The following is a 17,095-nucleotide window of genomic DNA, read 5'->3' on the forward strand; positions in this document are numbered from 1 at the left end:
TGTTTGTAGCCTTGCTGGCCATTGCCAGCTGCAACAGAGCATGGATGGGAGGTTGACTGGAGCAGCCCTGGGAGCAAGACTGGCCCTTGTGTGGCCTCTGAGCAAGAGAACCCACCTCCTCCCAGTGCTCTTGCTGCTCAAAGCAGTGCTGGCTGTGGGCTGAGTGGGGAGTGCTGAGGCTGTGTTGGGGGAGGTTGTGACCAGATTTCCAGCTGGGGAGGAGGAGGAGTTACTGAGATTCTTCCAGGGATGATGGGCAGTTGGCCATGGTGTACCCTGCATGCTGCAGGTCTCTGTGGCAGTGCCAGGAACTGGCAAGGAAATACTTTTCTTTCTGTTTACTGTTGGTTTTGTTTCTCATTTATTTATGAGTCTGAAATGTGATCTTTTATTCTGGATACATTTTCCTGCAACACAGGCCTGGAGAGGGCTTTTTTTATTATAGCTCTGTCCATAAATTATTCACTTAGTGTGAAGAAAATGTTCTGACTCTTTAACTGGTTTAAATTATTTGGTTTGTTTTCTAGTAGTTATTCAGATACGTGCATTGGGACTGTGGTGTGGGGGTGGGGGTGCTTTGGGGTACACAGTGACCGGGGTCTGGTGAAGCTTCTCTGACTCCTTGCTCCAGCCTCATTTTTTGGGGGTTTCATTTCACTTTGAAACCACCTGAAGGCAGGAGGTATTTTTGGTCACTAATGGAGTAAGTCAATTAATCCTCACAGCCAAGCTTAGGAGCAGACACGATGCCCAGCTGCAGGCAGAGCCTCTGGCTGCTTGGGAGCAGTGTGACTCTGAGACAACCCAGCCTGTCCCTCATCCCTGGGGACACCTCCATCCCCAGCCTCCCCAGGCTGCTGCTTCCCTGCCTCCAGAGCATGCCTAAGGTCAGGGAGAGGCCTTCCCAGCCCTCACCCCATCACCACTGTCCCCCATTAGTGGCCATGGGAATAGTCAGTGGAGACCAGTACAGGGGAGCCCTTGGTTGTTCTCCCATTTCTGCCCAGGCTTGTGTTTCCTCACAAGAGCTGGAGACCAGCTTGTACCCAACATCTGTTTGAGGTGAGGAGATGATTTCCCTCCCTGCTGTGACCACAACATAGTGAGTCCTCAGCCAGGTGCAGTTGCTGCCAGGCTGTGGGAGACAATTTGTTTTGTCCAACACAGGTCTGGCCAAGGCTACTGCTGGGACTCTTGTGCTGTTCTTGTCAGGGAAGGGACCCCCTGGGAGCCTGAGCATGCCCAGGAGTCTGGCCACTGATCTCCCCACTGTGCCCCTCTCTGCCTTTTGCTCTCCAGCCACTTCCCAAGTGCTGAGTGTGCAGCTCGGGGCTGCCAGGGTGCCCATTCCAGCAGCCTCACACCAGGCAGGCTCTCACACACTCAGCTCATGGGACTGGGGAACAGCTTTAAGGGCAGGGGAGGTGATAGGGAGGAGCTGGGCATGGGCACCTTAAGCTGCTCTAGTCTTGAGCTGTTTGCAGTGGTCCCAAAGTTGCTGCAAGATGGGTGGGAATGTCTCACTGCACCCTGTGCTGCAGGGCTCAGCTCTGGTAAGAGTGAGGAGGATGTCTGGAAGAGCCTAGGTTAGCTGTGAAGGTGCTGCCGTAGCTGTTGCTTTGTCTGCACTGGGAGCTGGATGGGTCCCCATGGTGCTGGTGTCCAACCTGCTGTGGTTTCCTTGGGTCTGTTTTCCTCTCTGCAGCTCCTCAGTGGATGGCTGCATTTCTGTGTCTGTCTGGCCTTAATTGCCTCAGGCAGAATCTACCCATGGGCTTCAGGAAGGGACTGTGACTTTCTTTGAGTGTCTCCACCTATGGGGAAAAAAAAGGCTTTGAAGGTCTCAGCCATCAGAGTGAGTGAGAAGCCCCAAAACATGAGCCAGTGCCAATGTCTGCAGTGGAGATCTCACTCCCCACATCCCCATCCCATCTTCTTTTCCTTTTAATTTAGATTTGGACTAGATGATCTCTAAAGATCCCTTCTAACCCATACCATTCTGTGATTCTATGATTTCTTTTCTCTTATGAAAGCCACAGCTGGATGCTGCTGAGCCCCTGCCCATCCCTTCCCTGCCCCCATGCTGGGGGTTGGTTTCCCAGCCCATGTCTCATTGCCATGGCAGGTGAGCACACTGAGGCTCACCAGCCATAGCCCAGATCTCCAGGTTTGCCTTGTACATCCAGCTGCAGACACAACCCCTTCGCCTCATTAATCCTTTGCGATCCGTGAGCTGCTCCTTTTTTCCCCTTTCCTCCCCCTAAATGAAATTGTCCATTTGGGATGCATTTATTTCCATCTAACAGCCATGTGACAGTTCTGCTGATGGAGTTTGCATCCAACTTTGTTACTGGGTGGTGACAAGTCGGCCTGACGGATGCATGTGTGTAATTATTTTCTCGCAGTTCCATTTAATTAATGCTTAACCTCATCAGAGCCCTGCAGCTGGAGCACTCCCCCCACAGGAACTGCACACAGCAAAAGGATTTCCTCCTGTATGGAAAGGCTCTGAAAGGGCTCTGAGTGCTGCTCCTGCAGAAGAAGGACCACATAAACCAAACAGGGCAAGCAGCAGCCCGACACCCCAGCCCAAAAAAACCACTCCTGGGATAAGCTTTGCCTTACTTCCCTGCACTAATGGCACTTCAGCTGCTTCCTACTGCTTGTTATTAGAATCATAGAATCACAGCATGGTGGTGGTTGGAAGGGACCTTTAGAGATCATCCAGTCCAAACCCCCTGCAGAAGCAGATCCCACCTGAGCAGGGGCACAGGAACATGTCCAGGTGGGTCTTGAAGACCTCCAGGGAAGGAGCCTCCACACCCTCCTTGGGCAGCCTGGGCCAGGGCTCCCTCACTGAAACAGTAAAATTGTGTTTTCTTGTGTTTAAATGGAACTTTTTGTGTTCCAGCTTCATCCCATCACCCCTTGTCCTGGTGCTAGATACCGTAGAAGACAGGGATTAGAGCTGCTTCCGTGCTGAGTGTTTCTAACAGCTCCAGGAAAGGTCTTATTTTGCACAGCACCCTCTGCATTTACAGTGCCATAGAACTTTAGTTCCTCTAATGCCTTTTCCACACAAACTCTCTCCCCAATTGCTTGTATCCAGTGAAACGCGGTCAGAGTTTATAAATAACAGAGAGAGAGGGAGGCTTGTACCAGCTGTGGTGCGAGAGGGAGGCTGGAAGGAGGATGGATCTTTGCTGAGGGCTAGGGTGCTGTGTCCCAGCGGGTCTGGGTTTAGCGATTCCCAAAACGCAGCCATCCCAGCCTGGCTGCACCTGAGCGCCGCTTGTCCGGGGAAGCCGTGCGCGGGGGCAGGCGGGGAGAGATGCGGGACCGGCAGGATGCGGGGCTGGGAGAGATGGGGGAGCGGCGGGATGCGGGGCTGGGAGAGATGGGGGAGCGGCGGGATGCGGGGCTGGGAGGGGATATGCGTCCCGCGGGATGCGGGGCTGGGAGAGATGCGGGACCGGCGGGATGCGGGGCTGGGAGGGGATGCGGGTCCCGCGGGTTGCGGGGCGGGGAGGGGGCCGGGCCGTCCAGGAAAGGCCGATTTGCACAGAGAGGGGGTCTGGTGCCCTCTCCTGGGGCCGGCCTTTAAAAGCACCCTGGTTTGAGCATAAATAAGCCATTAAAGGGTGCTTCTGCCCCAGCCGGGATATGCCGTTTCTCGGGGCCGCGGCTTCTTGCTTTAGAGATTTTGGCTGTGCCTTAAATTAACCCAAAGTGACTCTGTTCGGATGAGCCACGGCTCGGCTGGGCTCGCCCATGGTCTCTGCTGCTGCCGGCAGCCCTCTCTCTGCCCCCCTCACCCCGTCCCACAGTGCCCATGGAGCATCACCTGTAGCTGGTGAGGCTTTTTTGAGGTTCAGCTGGGAGCTTTCACCTCATCTGAATCCAATGGTCACATCCAGCTCCTTGAGTTGGTCTTTGGTAAAAATAAACCCCTTCACAGCTGTGCAGGTGATCCCAGTTGCCCCTGATGGAAGCTGTGGGGCCATCACCTGGTTGTTATACCACCCTCCCGGCCCCTGACACCACCCCACTGTGGTTTTATGGTCATAGGCAGAAGGAAAAGGGAAGATCAATGAGGAGGAAGGATTTTCCTTCCCCTGCTGCAAGGCCAAGCCACAGCAGAGAGCTTTGTTTGCAAAGGGCCTTTCTTTTTCTTGATGCTTTTTTTTTTTGCATTGACTGGATACATTTCAAAAGAAAATGTTTTGTGTCATTTTTGTATTCTCCTTCCTAAAACCGTGTCTAACGCCCCTTATTCTGTCCAAGTTTGGTTCTTCAATTGATTGCTGCTCTTTTGGGGGGGTAAATCAATTAAAACTAGCAATTTCCACCTAGCTAATTGCATAGCTCTGCACCAGCCCTCAGTGCATGGGTCTCAGCACAGTGCTGGGGAGATGGGGATGGGGCTCCTCATCTGGTTTGTGCTGGGAAGCCTGGGAGCAGAGGGGCTTAGTGAACAGCCAGGAGCCTGCACAGGGCAGGTGAGTGTGGAGGTGGAATGAACTGAAGCCAGTCGGGCAGAGAGGTTGTGAGTCACACACCCTGTGGTGTGTGCAAGGTTTGACCCTTTTTCTGAAGGGGAGGGATGCAGAAGATCCTTTTGCATCAGCAGTGGGGCAGTGGCTGTGGGGTAGAGTGGGTGCATGGACACTGTGTCACTGCTGGGGACAACTATGAGCTCCCACTTCTGTTAAAACATCCAGCTTGGAGGGACTGAGTGTCCCAGTTCAACCTGGCCTCAGACAGGAGTTATCCAAGTAGCTTCTGTTAGGTATTTCTTTATTTTAACCCAGTTTTGATTCCTTTTGCATCCACAGTTGTTTCCCTGAGATGCTCTGTAACCTCCCGGCGTTGGGGAAGAGATTTAAAATGTCAGGCTTGCTGCTTTTCTGTTTCTGTTTAATGACAAGAATGGCCCTTCACATGAACACACACAGCTCTAGCTAGCCAAAAGCCTTTGGGGATGAGGCAGCCTGTGATTCCTGAATTCTGTCTCCTTGGTCCCCATTTAGCTTTAACTTTACTCTCTTTAATTACACAGCAAAGAGAGATATTTGCCTTGCCCCTCCCCCACGTAGCTCCCTGACAAATTAACAAGTGCCCTGCCCTGGCACGGGGCTGAGCCGTGATCTGTTTGAATGGATTAATGAACTTGTAAATCTGCAAACAGGATTAGAAGTGAGAGCATCCCCCATGAGCTCCTCCCCTCCTCGCCTGTGCTCCCGCCTCCTGCCCCACCGCCTGGTTCCCAGGGCAGGAGGGGGAGCACAGGCAAGGGGGGAGTGAGGGGGAGCTTGTTTTTTTCCTCAAATCTAAAAATCAGGAGTAAACTGGGTGTAAAGCCAAGGTGAGCTGCCTGACACCACAGCTGGCTGCTGGAGCTGCTGCCAAGAGGCACTGCCCCACGCGTGAGCATCTCCCAGGGACGCCTTGGCAAGACTGTGGGGCCAGCTAAGACTCTGGAGAGAGGCCAGTGCAGGGCCACCAAGATGCTGAGGACACTGGAGCATCTTCCTTATGAGGAAAGGCTGAGGGACCTGGGGCTGTTTAGTCTGGAGAGGAGACTGAGGGGGGAGCTCATTAATAGTTACAAATATCTCACTGGTGGGTGTCAGGAGGTTGGGGCAGCACTTCTTTCTGTTGTATCCAGTGACAGTACAAGGGGTGATGGGATGAAGCTGGAACACAAAAGGTTCCATTGAAACATAAGGAAAAACTGTTTCAGTGAGGGAGCCCTGGCCCAGGCTGCCCAGGGAGGGTGTGGAGGCTCCTTCCTTGGAGGGCTTCAAAACCCACCTGGACACGTTCCTGTGCGACCTGGTCTAGGTGGGACCTGCTTGAGCAGGGAGCTGGGCTGGATGATCTCTAAAGGTCCCTTCCAAACCTACCATTCTGTGATTCTGTGTGATTAAACATGAAACCAGGTTCACACTGGGGTCAATTGGGGATCAACATTCCTTCATCCTACAGGTTGCTTCAATCAGGCTCCAGGACCCCCCAAACCATCACCGAGATGCATTTCAGTGTCGTTGGTAGCGTGTAGGGGTAAAAGTGCATCCCTTGCAGCTGTTTCTCAGCCCAAGGCTTGTGTTCCCATGCTGACCTTTGCCACTGCATGTTGGGTCAGAGGAGACGTTTCCTCTTTGGACTGGGAACCTGTGCTGGGTCTCCTGACTCCTGTATTTATACATCCTGCGCAGTGCTGGGTAATCAGAAAATGCAATATTGCTGTCACCAGCTCTCTGAAGACATCCAGCCTGAGTAATTTAACATGTCAGCACCATCCATCACGGGGACGCAGCTGGCACAGCAACGTGGGGCAGCCGGAGGGGATGGGCTGCTGCGGGCTGAGCGGCGGCTGCTGCCAGCTCCTGCCTGCTCGCCTCGGTGAGTGAGCACCCCAGACCACTGCCCCTGCCCAACCCTGGCCCTCTGCCTGCACCAGAGCAACCAGGGCTGGCTCGTGGGAAGGTGGCAGAGGGACAGGTCTCATCTTGCCTGTGCGGGCAGTGCCCAAGGCTCTCTGCAGGGCAGAGGTGATGGCTCTGCTGAGCAACACAGGGATAACCCTCCCATTGCTGGTGGCTGTCTCCCAATACCAGGCACTGCTGGCAGCAGAAGAGCCCTGGGCAGCTCTTGCTTCGTGGGAGAAGAGGATGTGCAGCAGAACTGCAGCCCTGGCTGGTTGCCCAAGGGCCTGTGTTAGAAGCCCAGGTTAATTAAGATTTTCCTTGCTGATGTGAATAAGCTTTATTGGTTTTACTACTCTGCTGTGCCCTTCAAAACCCCAGTCCCTGGCTGTGGGTGTGTCATGACATGGGATGTTTGCTGTGATATGAGGGTCTGAAGAGGATCTGAGGGTGAGTTATGTTTTGAGGTGTGAGTTTCTGAAGCCCTCAGACCCTATATCCAAACACTGACCTCTCCTGCTGCTGTCAGGAGAAGAGGAACCGATGGAACCTTTCCCTACCCCTGTGCTGAGCCCCCTGTGAGGCCACTGCATGGCCAGGTTGGGGCATGGATGGGGCAGGAGCCACGTGCTGAGCTCTCAGCATCTCTCTGGTTCCTGCCAGCCACCTCTCATCACGGTGATTAAGGATTTCAGGGGGCAGAAGGCACTGCTCATTTTCTGTTCTCCTGCCAAGAAGTGGGGAATTTGTGCTGCTGCCTAGGATAAAGGATTTTTTAAAACCAGTAAAATATTTTAATGGCAGTTTAAAGGGCTACTGTCAACCCTCAGAGGCCTCTTTTCCTTAAGCTCTGAAAGGATGGAAGGACTTCTGCCAGTTAGAGTCTGTGTCGCTTTTTAAGTGTCTGTCACTCCTTGGTGTGATCAGCAGAGGTGAGAAAGGCCCCTGTGGCATCTCCAGCACCGGGAGGGAGAGGCTGGGCAGACTGGGGCAGCCCTGCTCCTCACCAGAGCTGTGGGTACTGGCCACTGTGAGGATGTTTTGGTGAGCTGGTGGAGCAGATGGGCCCAAGTGAGTGCTGAAAGAGGGCAGAAAGACCCTTGCTATGCCAAAGGGATTGGAGTGCTTCCCAAGTGCTGTGTGCCCTCTGTGCTGCTTGTCTCAACTGGGTTTGCTTTGAAGCAAGCAGCTGAAATTCCCTTCCTCACCGTGGGAGTGTCCTGGGGGACAGCAGCTTCTGCAGCCAGAGCTTCTCTTTGAAAACACATGGCAATGCATTTGTACAGCACATTCCTGGTGGGGGCAGAGAGCATCTTCTCACATGCATATTGCAATGGACCCCATGGGGTCTTGATTCTTGACAAGGGCAATGAGGAGGCAGTGAAACCACGAGGGGCAGAAGTTGCTGGTCACTGCCCGTGATACGGAGCAGAGCATCTCCACCAGGAGCAGTGGACATGAGCCAAACCCGGTGACTCTTCCAAGGGGCTGCTATCTCCCCATGCTGTCCTGCAGCCCAGCTGACAGGGATGATTTATTCCTCTCTATTGCTTGCAGGTGGGATTGGGTTTGGACGTGCCAAAGGAAACTCTGGCTCAGAGGCAGATGACGAAACCCAGCTGACCTTCTACACCGAGCATTACCGGAGCCGGCGGCGAAGCAAAGGTACGGAGTGACACGGGCAGTGGTGATGCACGGGGGTGTGAGAGGGAAAACAATGGTTGAGCACTTCAACTGTTTCCATGGGTGATGCTGCCTGGTACCATCCAAGCCTGGGTAAGGACTGCAGTAGCTGTCTGTAGCAGTAAGGACATCCCAAGATGTGCTGTTTGTGCAGTGCAGTGCTGTGCAGGAGCCATAAATAGCATTTCCTGGTGATGTTGCTGAGGTTCTGGATTTCTTTGTCAGCTTCTAGCATCAGTTACATTACACATGCCCTGGCACTTCCCTAAAGCTGCACTGGCAGGTGGTGACTGTGTTGGTTGTCATCCTGGTGCCAGTGCAGCTGTCGGGGATGGTCACCTTGGACATTCCAAGCTCCTGTTTTCTGCCCTTTGTTTCCCATGCAAAGCATCCATTGGACAGGAGTTTCCCAGCCTTCCTCTCAGCACAAAGGCAATTAAAAGGAACAAATTCAAAATGAGAGCTGGGGCAGGGATTTGTAGATCTGAGTCCCTTCAGGCTTTTATTTTAGTGAGTTAGAGGAGCTTAGAAATGGAAATATCCTCCTCAGTTTGAAGGCATTGTCTGCATTTCCCCCACATCACATCATTTTTGCTCAGGACCCTCGGACCAAGCTCTCTGGCAGAGGACAGGCCAAGCCTTGCTGCTGCTGCTGCATTTGAAAAATGGCTGTCAGGAAATAACCACATTGGGAAGCAATTTAAAAACTGCACAGTGGGTTTGCTCCTTCCATTTGTTTTCTATATTAAGCCAGGCCTCGGCAGAGCCCAGCACGACAGAGAGATGCTGCTCCTGCCACGCACACGGCCCCGCTCATTGCGGTGATTAGACGTTCCAATAACCACTCACAACGTGTGTGTTTGAATGTGAAATTGCCTCAACACCTCCCATCAGCCTGGTGACTGCAGAGGGGAGTCAACACACGTGTGCACAGGGGTGGATTGCATTCATTCCTGCCCAAAGGCAGGGTGTTCTATTCTTTTTTTCCCCCTTTTCCCTGCATTTTTGAACCATCAGACATTCTGACCGAGTTTAAAGTGAACTTTTGATGGAAAGCAAAAGGAGAGAATTCCTTAAAGTTACCTGTTGCAGTACAAATGTTGAGGGGAAAAGGATGTGTGAGAGAGGGAGGAAATTGATTGTGTTGCAAATAAGGACAAAAAAAAATGTTCCCAAAAGCTCACTGCTGCAGGAGGAAAACTTTCCAAGTGTTTTTTTTCAATGAGTTATTCAGAAATCTTGGGCTGGGCATGAAAGTCCTTGGCTACTTCAGAAAAGTCACTGAAGTTTGGATTTTCTTCAGGTACCACAAGGGAAAGGGGGAGACAGTGCATGAGCAAGGTGTAGAAAACTCTCTTTTAATGAAAAGTAGATGAATCTCTGCGTTGCTGCTGCCTCAGCATCATTCCCCATGAGGTCAGGTGCTCTGTCAGTCTCTGGGAACACGCTCGTGCTGGATGCTGGGTACAAAGATATTCTTATTGACATATACGTTGGCTTTGGGTTGTTTGTTTAAGTTTCCTTGTAGGGCAAATATAAAGGAATAGATAAATGGGAAGAATTCCTTTCTTTTCCTTTGAATAAGCTGTTGTTCACCTGGGCAGCTTTGATGGCTGGATTTGAAGGGAATTCAGGAGGAAGAGCTGCCTCACACAGTGTCACAGAGCTGCCTCTTAGATCTATGTTAGTGTTCAAGTGATGTCGCCAGAACCTGGTTTGTTCGTGTTCAGTGGTGGGTAACCGAGGGAATTGTCTTGCATAAAGTCCCCATTGTATTTCCTCTCCTGTCTAGCTAAATTTTACCATCGCTGCGTCCTTGAAAGGAATTTTCCATTATCCCTTTCATTGACTCTTTTCTCCCTCATGGAAGGAAAGCAATAGCTTAGTGGGAAGTCACAGTACCAAACTCGTAATTACAAGTTCAGCAAAGATCCATAATTGGACGAGATCATAACTTTAATAGAGAAGGATGCGTCGTCAGATCCAGTTAATTCTTACAATGATGTTCCTGTATCGATTTCTCCATGATTGTGTGTCATTGCAGGTGCCATGAGGTAGTTATCAGGTCCAAGGAGAGAGGTTCCTTGGGGGTTTCTCTCCTCAGATTAGGTTTTGCAGGATTGAGCCTCATTACTGATACTGTCGAGGCATCGATAGCAGCTGATGCGATGGGAAGTGCTCACGTAGGGTTTGGTTTTCCTTGGAGCCTCGTTGAAGCCAGATGGTTAAGTGGCCGTGGGCTTTGTTTGACCCTGTAGAAGAAAGACTGCAGGTTATAATAGTGCCTTGGCAAAGTATATTAGAGGGACTTTCCCATAGGTAAATATTGAATGAGGGAGAGCTTGTTCTGGTAGCTCAGGAGCAACAGACCTGTTGAATATCTCATTTTCATTGCTACCATAAATAAATGTGATCAGTCCAATGTGGTGGCTTTAGTCCTGACTGTGTGCCAGATGCTCACCAAGTCGTTCTGTCACTCCCTCTCCTAAACTGGACACAGGAGAGAGAAACATAACAAAGGACTCATGAGTCAAGGGAAGGAGGGGGAGATCACTCAGCAATTACTGTTGCAGGCAAAACAGACTCCACTTGGGGAGAATTGGTTTGAGTGATTAAAAACCAATCAAAACAGAGTAAGGGAATGAGAAATAACACTGAATAAAAACACCTTTCCCCACCCCTCTTTTCTTCCTGAGTTTCTACCTCCTTCCCCAAATGGGGTGGGGAATGGGAGTTATGGTCAGTTCATTCCAGTTGGTCTTCCTCTCAGGGGGAAGCCTCCTCACACTGCCCACCGTTACAGTGTGGGGCCCTTCAACAGGAGATAGTCCACCATGAGCTTCTCCAACGTGGGTCCTTCCCACAGGCTACAGTTCTTCACAAACTGCCCCAATGTGGGTCTCATCCATGGGGAAAACAGGCCTTCAGGAACAAGCTGCTCCAGGGTGGGTCCCTATGGGGTCACAAGACCTGCCAGCAAACCTGATCTGGTGTGTGCTCCTCTCTCCGTGGGTTTCCAGGTCCTGCCAGGAACTTGCTCCAGCGTGGGCTTCCCAGGGAGTCACAGCCTCCTTTGGGCATCTGAAGGAAGAGCATACCAGTGTTGTACAGAAGCTAATCCACATCCCCAGCTGCCTATTGTGGATTATATCAAGTTCTGATACTTACTCACTTCCTCTCTTCTCCTGAGCAGTGTGGGATGTGTTCAGTCAGATCCCCCTCTGAGTTCAAGAGGAAAATGTTAGTAGAAAAAAAAACCCAAGTCAAGGAGGCAGAGCTTGGTGCACAAACATTGCTGGCACAGTGCATTGCCCCTGCTCCACCTCCCTTGCTCCAGGGTGGTGCTTCCCTCCTGCCCAGCAAAATGTATTCAGCAACAGGTCTGACTTAGCAGCCTTGAGCTCTCCATGTTGTGTGTGATGCCTGCCTGATGGCTTTTCAAATAAAAAGAAAGATGAGGGAGGGCTGGCCTCCATTCCCTGTGCTACCTGGCTCATCATAGTCTAACAAGCCCTCCAGCTCGCTCAGGGGAGGGGGATGTGTGAGCCCCCCCTACCTCCATCTGCTTCCTCAGACCCTGGAGCAGCAGCTCTGTAAGGCAGAAACATTCCTGCTCATTTAAAGCCCCTTCTGGGAGAAGGTTTCTAAGGGATATGTGAAGAATAAATCAGCATCATGTCTGGCCTGCAGGGCAGATGCTATGGAGCTGCCTGGGTTGGGGGAAACTGAGGCAGGGAAAGGGAGACCCTGTGAGGGGCTGAGCATACTGACCCTGTTTGTCTCAGAGACCCAGAGAGCCTCTGGCCCCTCTTGCAGCTTGATTATTGTCTGAGCCCCTGAGACCTTCTGGGAGTCTCGTGTCTGGGCCTCTGGGACTTGCTGGGGATCCTCACTGCTGGTGCTGAACCTCTGGGACTGTGGCTGATCTCACTCCCCCATAAGGCAGAAAGGTCAGATACAGAGAGTTGCTGGGAACGTGGGTACAAAGCAGAGAGCTGGGTGCAGGCACAAAGTGATGCTGTGGATATGGGTATGGCTGAGATGTGCTGGAGAATGCCCAGTACAGTGACCCTGCTGAGATCTCCCAGCAAACATTCTCAGCTGGCTGCTGCTCTTCAGGCAGGTTCTGGCATCTGCTTCAGCCCAAGCCAGAGCACCCCAAGGCTGCTTCTCCACGCTCAGTCTGGGATCGCTTCACCCCTCTCAGCATCACCTCTGTTGCTGCCTGTTAAAAGAGGAGGGGGGAACATCCCACCCTGTTTTCAGGCGTAGCTTTTGTTGAAGTGGTACCTTCCCATCCCAGAAGAGCTCCCCAGCACTTGGGAAAGGGAGGCTGTGGTTTTAGAATGCTACTTGGCTGAGGTCTCCGTGAACAAGACACCTGGCTGTTTCCATAGCGTGTAGTGATGGTTTAGACAAATTAGCAGAGTCCAATTATGTACCTTGGATCGGTCTCAGCCGTGTGTGTGCGCATGTGTGTGCCTTGCTGCCTGACAGAGTCTTCTGAGGGCTGTTAGAGAAATGAGAAGCTGAGCTTTGATCTGCCTCTGTATTTGGTGTTTAAAACAAGGCCTTTTATAAGGGAATATTAGGTATTCGGAGTCTGTTACATATGAGGAAGCTTTGCTTTGATCCTCTCCTGTCTCTGGAGGCAGCAGACACTTATTATTTCATGGGGAACTAAACGAAATGCAGAATGAAATCTGGGTTCTGTTCTCCATGTTCCACTGGGCTCCCCGAGGAACTGCAACCCCACCACGGCAGCAGCCTTCAGACGGGAGACAGGCTGTCAGGAATCAAATGGGAGGCCAAAGGCGATACACTAAACATGTTTGCTTGGGTTGCTTACAGTAGGAAGAGGGAGTAATGGGTCTGTCTGTGCTGGGTGCCGTCTGTGTGTGCTTGGGGAGCTTTCTCCCTCATTGCTGGTAGCCCTGTGCTGGTCTAGCTGCTGGCTGAGCCCTCCTCCTATGGCCCTGACCCAACTGCCTGGGGAGGGGACACAGAGCTGCTTGCTGCTGGGATGGATGGACAAGTTGGTGCTGATCTCTGGTGCACACCAGTGGGGTCATGGCCCCTGGAGCCCTGCTGCTGTCTGTGAGGCCAAGGAAGGGCAACCCAGAGGGGACAAGCAGGGTCCCGTACGAGTTGCATGTCCCCAGATCTCTGGGGGTGAGGTGCCTTCATGATCTACGTCTTGTCTTTACCTCCCAGAACACCAGGGAGCATCCACCCCACAGGCTGCACCCTCTGCAGTGCCCAGGGTCGTTGTGCCAATGAGGAGCACTGTTAATTTCTAACCTTTCTTGGCTTTCAAAGCTCTGCCACAGATGCTGTTTTCCAAGGGAGCAAACAACTGTGGTGCTTTTACACAATATCTTCTTTCCTGGCAGAGCAAGCACATGACAGCCACCCCAAGCCCCTCTCCATCCCTCTTAGACTTATCTGTGCGGGGAAGCCCGACAAGGTTGCTCCACAGCATCTTTGATGCTGTGAGCTGTAGGTCTGGCAGTGCAGTTAGGAGACTGTGCCCAGCGAATGAGCTTCTGGGGAGAGGGGAAGCTGCGTGGAAGCGTGAGGCGGCGAGCAGAGGGCCCCGCGATGGAGGCGGTGGCTCGGCAGCCGCACCCCAGGCTGTGCTGAAGATAAGGCCTCTTACATCTGTTCCTGGAGGCGGGGCAGGGCTTCCTAGTTCTTTATTTAATATATTTTTTTGGGGTTGTATCTGATACAGCCTCAGCGAGTAATTGAGTGTTTGAGAGTGAAAAATTATCTCTCCGGCTTGGCCCTTATCTTGACAGCAAAGCAGCACTTTTAATTTAATTTTGTTCAGAGCATGTGGGTAACAAATTCCACTAATCGCTCTGCTGCTGCCCTCAGCATGGTAACGAGCCTCTTGTTTCCCAGGAAGCGGAACAGAGCGGCGGGAGGAGGGCGAGGGCTGGGGAACGCAGCCGCCTGTCGGTGCCGACGCTCCGCGCGCTCCTGACAGCGCTGGGTTTGTCTCCGGGGCTTAGTGGTTGGACTTGATGATCTTTAAAGGCCTTTTCCAACCGTAATGGTTCTGTGGTTGTGTGGCTCTGGGGGAGTAGGAGGAAGGAGAGGGTGGTGGGTGTCATCCCATGCTCATCCTTGGCTGTGAGGGAAACTGAGGCACGGAAAGGCTCCCCAGCCGTGGGGAGCTGTTTGCTGCAGAGCAGAGGGGTTTATTCTCACTTTGTTGGGTCATGTTGCATCTATTCAAAAACTGTTGGAAGGAGGGGAAAGATGGTTTGGGGATTGTGTGTTTTAACATATCTGGCTTTGGAGAACCCAATCACAGGCCTGTGGGATGGCTCTTTGGGAGCAGACCAGGCCTGGGGGAGGTCCAGCATCAATGGGCAGCTTGTGAGGGGCTGAGGCATCTCCTGCTGGGTCCTGAGCCCTCCCTGACAAGCCTGGCCTCATCACTGCTCTCTCTCCAACTCTGAAATCAGTTCAGCTGTCTGACCAACCCTTCACTTGCTGAGCACAATCCTCCCTGGGCTGTGACTCAACATGAGCTATTTCATAGATAATGATTACTTTTTCCCCCTTCTTTTCTTTTTTTTTTCCTGTAGGAATGATGTTTTCCCTACACTGTATTGAAAATTGCTTTCCCTCCTCCTTCAGATGAAGCCTTGCATCAGATTTGCCTATGTGTTTGTACATTGTAAAATTGAGACTCATTTGGAGCTTAAAACAAAAATAAGATCAGGCCTTAACTCCAGGAGAAGTGTTTCCATTGATTTGCATGAAAGAAGATTCCAGTGCAGGCAATCTCTGCCTTTAAATATGTAACTGTTTCTTTAATATGATTTTATCTCAACCCATTCAGCACAGAGAACACGAGAGCAAATCTGACTTCATTGATTTTAATTGTCCATGCCCAGAGAAATGCAAAAAAACATCACAGCACCAGGGGAGCAAATTGGGTTTGCACTAATTCTTCCCCCTTTGCTGTGCCTGGGGAGATCTGAGACATGTGGGGAGGACACCCTGCCTGTGGTGATGGGGCTGGAGGTGGTGGTTGCTGGAGGTGGATCAGCAGAGACCAGCATCTCAACCCGTGCCACCTTGGTCATCTCCCTCCTCCTCCCTACCGTCCCTTCCTTGTCCAGCCTTCAGGGCTTTTCCTTCCTCTACTTCCACCATCCTCCTTCTCCTCCTGATTGAAATTTTCTGGCAGCCTCTCCCTGTGAGCTACAGACCCAATGTTTTAAAGCGAAGAGGAAGCACAACTGGCAACTGTATAAATAGGAAGTAAATACATTTATTCAGTGCACGAGGCATTAAAACTCCAGGAGCACGTAAAGAGCAGAGACTGAGGCTGCTGGAGGAGTGTGAGGGGCTGGCTGGGGGGAGCAGAACAGGCTGTGGGTCAGAGGGCCTCAGCCACTGAGCCCTCAGCCTTGCCACGGGCCACTGGTCCAGCCCTGACCTTGCCATGGTAGCTGTGCCACCCCTTGGCATCCTCCTCTGCCTGACCCGCCCCAGGGCAGCCTTTGCTGCAGCCCCCCGTGCCCTACCAGAGGACACCTCGGCTAATTGCTAGTGGGTAATTCATAAATGTTAATAATATTAATCTGATGCAGCATGAGCTTAGCAAGATCAGATGCTCTATAAATCCAGAAGCGTCTCCTGCTTCACAAATCCCTTCTGCTGCACAACACAGCTTTCTTCCTTGCTTCCCTCAATCCCTTTTTGTATGCTCTCTGTCTTCTTGGAGGTGGGAAGAGTCTCTCTGAGGGTCTCTTCTGACACAGGGGGAGCAAAGCCACTATTCTGGGGCTGATCCCCACCCTGCTGACTCTGGGGATGTGGCTGGAGACAGCCCTCTGCCCAAGCCCTAAGCTAGATCCAGACTGTAGGTGTGAGCACCTTCACTTGGGATTGGTCCAAGGCAGCGGTGGAGAAGGTGCCTGCTTGAGTAGAGGCTGAGGCCCGGTGTCATAGAGAGGGCATGCAATGAAATGCCTGCTTGGCCTCTCACCACACTGCTGCCCTGGGGGGTTCATTGCATCAGCATCTGTTCCCTTCTGAGGGAAGTGGCTCAGAGGCAGAGGGGTCCATGAAGGCTGTGTGGGGCCCATGGTGTGGGAGAGCTGTGCCTGGCAGGAAGGACGGTGTCACATCCCACCCCTGACGTGGGAGATGTGAGGGGATCCTGGTGCAGGGCTGGGAGGGGAGACAGGCAGTGCATCTCCCTGGCATGGGGGTGCTCCCTGGCAAGAGCCACCTGCCAACACCACTGCTCCTCTTAATTGGCGTTTGATTTGATTTGACATGATCTCCCGCTTGTAAAACACCTTGAGATGTTTCTGTGTGTGAGGGTGTCCTGGAAACGCTGTTATACTGTATTAATGAGCCTCTGCTGGAACATAAAGAAGGATCATTAGGAGCGTCCAACTCCTCTGACATGCCCGCAGCAGCAGTGCGTGGGGATGCCAGGGCTACAGGATGGGCTGCCGTGGGCTCACTGCTCCCTGCACTGCCAGGGGGATGCTCACCCCACGCCAGGCCCTTTACCACACAATGTGACATGGCATGGCATGATATGGCATTGCATGGCACAGTGTGACACATCATAGCATGGCATGGCACAGCACAACATGGCATGGCATGGCACAGTGTGGCATAGCATGGCATGGATGGCATGGCAGTGTGATACAGCATGGCATGGCACAGTGTGGCATGGCATGGCACTGTATGGCACAGTGGGGCACAGCATGGCATGGGACAGTGTGGCACAATGTGGTACAGCATGGCATGGCATAGCACTGCTTGGCACGGTATGGCATGGCATAGCACTGCTTGGCACAGTATGGCACAGTGTGGCACAGCACAGTGTGGCACAGTGTGGTATGGGACAGTGTGGCACAATGTGGCATAGCTTGGCGTGACATGGCATATTGTGGCTTAGCACAGCACAGCATGACACAAGGCACAACGTGGCACAGCGTGGC

At 52.3% G+C, this 17,095-nt stretch overlaps 1 protein-coding gene across 1 annotated transcript in view; it reads left to right on the top strand.

The window, feature by feature from the left end:
• ASTN2 (astrotactin 2) overlaps positions 1 to 17,095 on the top strand; it is a 319,116-nt gene that overhangs the window by 100,092 nt on the left and 201,929 nt on the right. Inside the window, exon 5 of the mRNA XM_062011422.1 lies at positions 7,986 to 8,093. Within this exon, the coding sequence (XP_061867406.1) occupies positions 7,986 to 8,093 (108 nt within the window). The remainder of the gene's footprint in view (positions 1 to 7,985; positions 8,094 to 17,095) is intronic.

Source organism: Colius striatus, chromosome 19 (assembly GCF_028858725.1).
Source record: "Colius striatus isolate bColStr4 chromosome 19, bColStr4.1.hap1, whole genome shotgun sequence".
Classification (NCBI taxonomy): Eukaryota; Metazoa; Chordata; class Aves; order Coliiformes; family Coliidae; genus Colius; species Colius striatus.